The 6,201-nt window shown below is 66.8% G+C and overlaps 2 protein-coding genes across 2 annotated transcripts; both read right to left on the reverse strand.

The window, feature by feature from the left end:
- Nucleotides 1–321: 321 nt before the first annotated feature.
- Nucleotides 322–1,821, reverse strand: MNEG_9457 (Chaperone protein dnaJ; the record flags this gene model as incomplete). The annotated part of the gene is made up of 4 exons (XM_014042070.1): nucleotides 322–922; nucleotides 1,165–1,314; nucleotides 1,476–1,579; nucleotides 1,735–1,821. The coding sequence occupies 4 exons, from the start codon at nucleotides 1,819–1,821 to the stop codon at nucleotides 322–324; spliced, it is 942 nt and encodes a 313-aa protein (XP_013897524.1).
- A 2,193-nt stretch (nucleotides 1,822–4,014) lies between these two features.
- MNEG_9458 (glycoside-hydrolase-like protein) lies at nucleotides 4,015–6,123 on the reverse strand (the record flags this gene model as incomplete). Its single annotated transcript, XM_014042071.1, has 4 exons — nucleotides 4,015–4,556; nucleotides 4,847–5,214; nucleotides 5,521–5,693; nucleotides 5,923–6,123. The coding sequence occupies 4 exons, from the start codon at nucleotides 6,121–6,123 to the stop codon at nucleotides 4,015–4,017; spliced, it is 1,284 nt and encodes a 427-aa protein (XP_013897525.1).
- Between the last annotated feature and the right edge of the window lie 78 nt (nucleotides 6,124–6,201).

Raw genomic sequence — 6,201 nt, forward strand, 5'->3', positions numbered from 1 at the left:
GGTGCACGGTGGGCGCGCCCCTCCTGGCGCAGCAGCCACAGCGCGGCAGGGGCTGGAGGCGCGACTGCCCAATGGGCGGCAGGAGGAATTTGCGGCGCCGCGACTCGCTTGGTTGATGGCCCCGCAGCCGTGGACAGAATTCGAGCCAGCGTCCCGCGCGCGCGGCGTCCCAGCCGCGCTGCGCGCCCACCCTCCGAGCCCGCCTTTGCAGGCAGGCTTCGCGCAAGGCGGAGAGGAGGAGGGGCGTTCATGCGCGCGCCCCCTCCGGAGACCGCCCCGACTCAGCTGCTCTCCCCAGCACTGCAGCGCATGTCTGGAGGCTCACACGTCGTAGCAGCCTTCCTCATTCTCTTCGATCCGCGGCTCCCACCGCGCACCCGTCCGCCGCGCCGCCGCCGCCGTGTCCGCGCGCGCCTTGACCGCCGCGCGCCGCTTCAGGCCGCCCAGCTGCCCGCAGACCTGGCTCTTGAGCGTTTCGGTGGCCGTGAACTTGGGGCGCGCAGTGGCGGCCGCGGCGCCTGCAGCAGCGCTCGCGACGGCTGCATGAGGGTTCCAGGGATCGTAGCCCTCGCCGCAGGCCATGTTGACGCCGTCAGACATGGCTGTGGTGTCGTAATCCACGACAGGCTGCGCCGCCGTGTGCTGCTGGTGCTGCTGGTGCTGGTGTTGGTGTTGGTGGTGCTGCTGCTGTTGTTGGTGCTGCTGCTGCTCAGGCGCGGTGGCCTGCGCCCCCGCCGCCCCCGCGCCGCCCGCCGCCCGCTCCTCGCGCCACTGCTTGGTGTGGCGGATCGCCGCGCGCTGCCGCAGGCCGGCCAGCTGCGAGTGCAGCACGGCGCGCTCCTGGGGGGCGCGCGCGGCGTCCTGCGGCGGGCGCGCGTGGTGCTGCTCAGACCAGCGGCGGCTCGCGGAGAAGCTCCAAAACCTGTGGATTGGTCACATGACGGCAAGCCGCGCGGGGTCAGCGCCTTTGAGGCTCCGATTCGCGGTGCATCCAGAGGCAGGGAGGGGGAAAGCTGCGGCGGGCGGCGTCCCGCTCGCTGCGGCGCCCCAGGCGTGCCCGCGTGTGCAGCGAGGCGCGTGTGCAGAGCGGCATGCAGCAAGAGGGGTGGCCCCCGTCCCTGCCATGGACCCCCCCCACAAAGCCTGGTTGCATGCCGCACCCACCAGTCAGAAAACTCCCATCCGTTATGCTGGTTGCGGGTCACTGCGCCGCTGCTGGCGTGGGGCCGCTTGCCGGTGAGCACCTCGTACGCCTGCTGGATGCTGACAAAGCGCCGCTCGGCGTCGCCGGTCTGATTGACGTCCGGGTGGAACCTTTGAGGGGATCGATTGGCGATTCGTCAGCCGCGCCAGATGCGCGAAGGCGCGCGGGCGTGGGCTCGCAAGTGGCAAGGGGCGGCTGCTGGCGGGGGCGCCAGAGCGGACAGCCTGCAGTATTAGTGTGCCGCGAGGTGAGAGGCAGGGGCACGGCTCACTTGAGCGCTAGACGCCGGTAGGCACGCTTGATCTCCTTCTCATCTGCATCGCTGGCCACACCCAGCGTGCGGTACGGGTCCTCCAGCAGGATGCGCGCGCACACCTGTGCAAGGGGAGGGTGGAGGGCAGGCGGAGGGCCGATCGGGCGGCGAAGCGCACGTGCGAGTGCGTGCGTTCTTCGGGCGTTGGAGGGGACGGGGCACCGGCTGCAGCCGGCGTGGGTTTGCGCGTTGCACCCGGGTCTGAAAGTAGGCTCACCAGCGTACGAGGCCTAGCCGAGGTGCGCTGGCTGAAGCGGGAGCTACATGTCCATGCCCGCGTCCTTGTGCCAGCAAGAGCAGCCATCCTGGCCGCGTTATGCTGTGAGCAAGAGTCGCACTGAAGTGGGTTGTGCGTGATCGTGTTGTGAAGGACTCTGGACGACGAGACTGCTGCTGACGGGGCTTGCAGTGCTGCAGCGGCGCGCGTTGAGTGCGCGATTGAAAGCACGCGGCAGAATGAGACTAGCTGTGATAATTATATGCCGAATGACAAGTACATGCTCCAGGAAAGGATTCTGGCGACCTTGTCTGTTCCCACCCGGACCGGGGCACTGCTCTGCAAGTTCTACTCGCAATTTTAGGGACCCGTCGAGCTTGCCGCAGACGCAAATGACATGGAGCTGGCAAGATTGTGCTGATGTTGGAGAGACGGCAAGCCGCTTTTGCTGCCGCTGCATCCATTGAACCTGCCGCCAGGGCCCGATGCTGTTGGAGACATGCTGACTCGCCCGCTCACATGGGCTGGTTGCAACCCGCTCGACCGGGCCTACCCCGTTGCATGCACGCATCGATGACGCCGCAACGTCTTCCCAAGTTTCACACATGATGCTGAACGGCCTATGTTCATCTAGCCAAGCCGCTTGACTTTGGTCAGATGAGAAGCGCCACTGCTGTGTTGCCACTGATGCAGAGGCATACCTCTACTTTGTCACCATCTGTCTATTACTTGCCAGGAGCAAGCGTCTCTTGGCTAGTAAAACAACATAGGTTTATGTGTGTTACACACTGAATACAAACATTGACGTATCAGCATTCCCACAATTACCACAAAATAACATAACAGAGAAACAGCAAACACACAGGGATTGCGCAAGACATGCATGCGCATGCACCCGAAAGCAGCCAGTGGCAATGATGGAGGGGGTGGAGCGGTCGCTTTTGCACAGCAAAGCTGGAAAACCACCAACGAGCACAACAAAGGTGGGAGCACCGGTCACAGATGTGTTGCCTAGTTCCCGTTAATAAACCGACCTGCGGGCGCCACCTCCTGCTGCGATGACATGGGCGAGTGTGTTTTTGGGCACACATCTTTGTGCAGTGCAAGGGGCACATGAGACTGGATGAAGGGGGGCGGAGGAGGAGCAACAAAGGGCCCAACGGCGGGGCTCACAGGCGGCCACCACCGTTCCAAAGGGTCCCTGCAACAAGTGAGTTTTCCCAGTGAACCGCATTTCAGCGCAGCGGCGCGCAAACAACTGAGTTGTTGTGGTTATTGCAGGTGCAACCCCCAGCTCCGCATCGAATATGCAGTCACACACCCGCGCGCCGCACAGCACGGGGCGGCAGCGCGCGTGTGCTTGCACGCCTTGCGCCGGCAATGGGCGCACACGGCCGCGCATGGCCCTGGCGGCGTCCCAGGTCACGCGGGCAGGCGTGACAAGAGGGACGCCAGCTCTCAGGCAGGTTCCTGAATTGGGAGTAGAACCAGTGGTGATGTACATCCGTCGTTGCTAGGAGGCTGCAGGCGCCCCGCTAAGCAAACGAGCCCGGCACCGCTCTGCTTGCGCGGCCATCTCAGGCAGCAGCTGCAGCCGCTGCACCATCACTGGTGGCGGGTACGCTGCGCAACCCGGGACGCGCATCCGCCGTGCAAACTAGCGCCAGCCGGCCCCCGTGACAAACACAGGCCGCACAGCAAAACACACCTCGACACACAAAGCAATGCGTTCTATCGACGGGCTGGCTGGCGGGCTGGTTGGCAACCAGCCCCGCCTGCAGCACCAGCAAAGGCGGCACGGTCAATCACGGTCAACCACGCCACACTCTTCGACCACGTACACCCGGGTCCGGTAACTGCGTCATCGGCTCTCTCACAGAGCCCCTTGAAGGAGGGGTCTACAGGCAGGAATGAAGAGCACACGCGCTAGGCAGTTGGCAGACCTAACCAACCATAAAGCCCCGCTCACATACCCCAGGCCGGAAGGCGGCCGCCCGCCCAACGGCGCTGCGCTGCCGCCTGCGGGGCGCGATGAAGTGCCGCCCCCCTGACTACAAGAGCGACCGCCGCCGCGCCGCCGCCGGCCGCGACCGTGCGGCGACGGCCGGGCGGGCGCCCTCAGGCGGTGTAGATGAGAAAATCCTCTAGAGCGGGGGTACCTCAGCCCCTCGTTGACTTGGAGACCCTCTAGTGCGTGCGTCTCGGGTTTTGTCGATGTTCAGACCCTCTAGAATGGGCGCCTCGGGTGGCAGTGGTGTGCAGCCCCTCAAGGCGGGCGCCTCAGGCGCTGTTGATGTGGAGGACCTCCAAAAATGACCCTGCCACCTGCGCCTCATCAGTCGCCTCCTCGGGCGCCGCGTGCGGCGCTGTCGCGCCCACGCAATCCCCGCCAGCCTCAATAGGTTTCGCCCCCGGCGGGAGCGCGCCCTCCACTTCCGCGGCGGCCGCCTCTGCGTCGGCGGCGCGCGCGACGACGGCGGCGAGCGCGGCCTCGGCGTGCGCGGCGGCGGGCAGCGCGGGCGCGGCGGCGCGGCAGGAGCCCATCTCCCACACATCAAGGGACTCGACCTCCACCGCCGCCCCCGACGCAAACAGCGCGACGCCAGTACGATCCTCCTCCTGCCCCTGCCCTGCCGGCGGCGCCGCCGGCGCGACGCCGTCGCAGTTGATGGTGGGGTCGGTGCCGCGGCCGTGGCCGCAGCCGGGGCAGGGGCAGGCGGGCGGGTGGCCGCGGTACATGCGGCTGGTGAGGGTCTCGCCGGTGGAGGTGAAGACTTCGAGGGCTGAGCCATCCAGCAGGACGCGCAGGGTCAGCGGCTCGCCTGCGCGCGACAGCGTGGGGGAGCGCCACCCAAGCGGTGAGGCTGGGGAGGTCAGTGAGCGCGTCGCGGGGGCGCGGCTGGCGCCATCGAGAACGGACAGCACACGCTGGGTTTCCAAAACTGCAGGCCTCACATGATATGTTTCACCAGGACGGGTAAAACAGGTGACCACATGGGTGTGCCTACATTCGACCCGCATTTGGCCCTGAAACAAGCCCGCACGCTGCCCCGCATGCGCACACCCCCCGACCCATACCATGCCAAGACCCGCGCCCTCGCCCCATGCCGACCTGGCGTGTAAAACCGCAGCGGCCCGCCCACGCGCCGCCCCTCGGGGCTGTCCGCCCCGCGGGGGTCGTAGGCGTTGGGGAAGGGTTCGTCCCAGTCCAGAGCCAGAAAGTGGCTGTCCCAATCAAAGCTCAACACCGCCGCCCCGCGGCCACCAGCGCGCCACGACTTGAACACCAGCCCCGCGGCCGCAGGCTCGCCCTTGCCCCGGTCCTCGGAGCTGCCACCGCTGCCGATGTCGGAGGGGGAGGCTCGGGGGCCGGGGGGCACGAGGGTGATGGATATGTCGAGGTGGGTGCCGCTGACGACGCGCAGGGGCAGGAGGGGGCCGGCAGGGTCGAGCTTCAGGCCGCGCGCGTGCCAGGAGACCCTGACGTGAGGGAGGGGGGTGGTATTAGAGGGAAAGTGTGTGAGCGAGTGCTTGTGACATCATGAAAGAGTGTGTGTGTGTGTGTGACGTCATCGACAGAACTGCCAGCCTGCGAAACGCAGCTGTCTTCGAAACAGGGCAGCGGAGCGCAGGGACTGAGCCGTGCTGCCGGCAGCGCCACTGCGGGCAAGCAGCGTCACCCCTGCGCCACCAAGCTGCCACGTATGGCTGCATCCGTGCAATCAACTCTTCAAGTATGCGTGCGGCGCAGGCAGGCCAAGCCCAAGCAGCCAAACGCCCGCCCACCGTGTGCGGAGGCGTGTGATCTCAGGCAGGGGCTCCTGGTGCAGGCGGCCGTCCAGCAGCGTCACCACGCGCGGCGTGCTGATGCAGCCGGCGTAGGAGTAGTCCCCGCACAGTGCGGGCGGCGTGGGCACGCGGCGGTGCTCCTGGATCCACGCGTACACCAGCTGGCGGCCCTGCGGCTCGGCACGGGGTTTTGAGGTTGACTGAGGGGAATGTAATGGGTACTACTCACAGACGGATGAAGGGGTGCGATGAGGAAGATGCAGGAGGAGACTGTTGAGGCTTTTATAAGGGGGCGTGGGTGCTGATACATCCTCCCAAACCACACTTCTAGATCCAGAAGCACAAAACAGTGGGCACGCGTGAGCCGCAGCAGGTCGGGCAAGAGGGGAGGGGTCGCACCTGGGGGTCTGTCCAGAGAGTGGCCGCATAGAGGGTGGACCCAAGGTCCAGCCTGTGGGGCCCGTCTGCCGCGGTGACGTCAAACGTGCCGCTCTTCTCATCATATTGGCCCAACCACCACGTGATCGGGTTGTTGCACGCGTCCGGCGACATGCAAAGCCACCAGTCGCGCGCCGGCGCCGGCGGCGCCGCCTCCGCCATCGCGGGCGTCGCGGCCGCGGCGCGCCCGGCGGCGCGGGCGAGGGCGAGGGCGTGGCCGGTGCGGGGCGGGGTCGGGGG

This window comes from Monoraphidium neglectum (assembly GCF_000611645.1).
Source record: "Monoraphidium neglectum strain SAG 48.87 unplaced genomic scaffold scaffold01944, whole genome shotgun sequence".
In the NCBI taxonomy this organism is placed as follows: Eukaryota; Viridiplantae; Chlorophyta; class Chlorophyceae; order Sphaeropleales; family Selenastraceae; genus Monoraphidium; species Monoraphidium neglectum.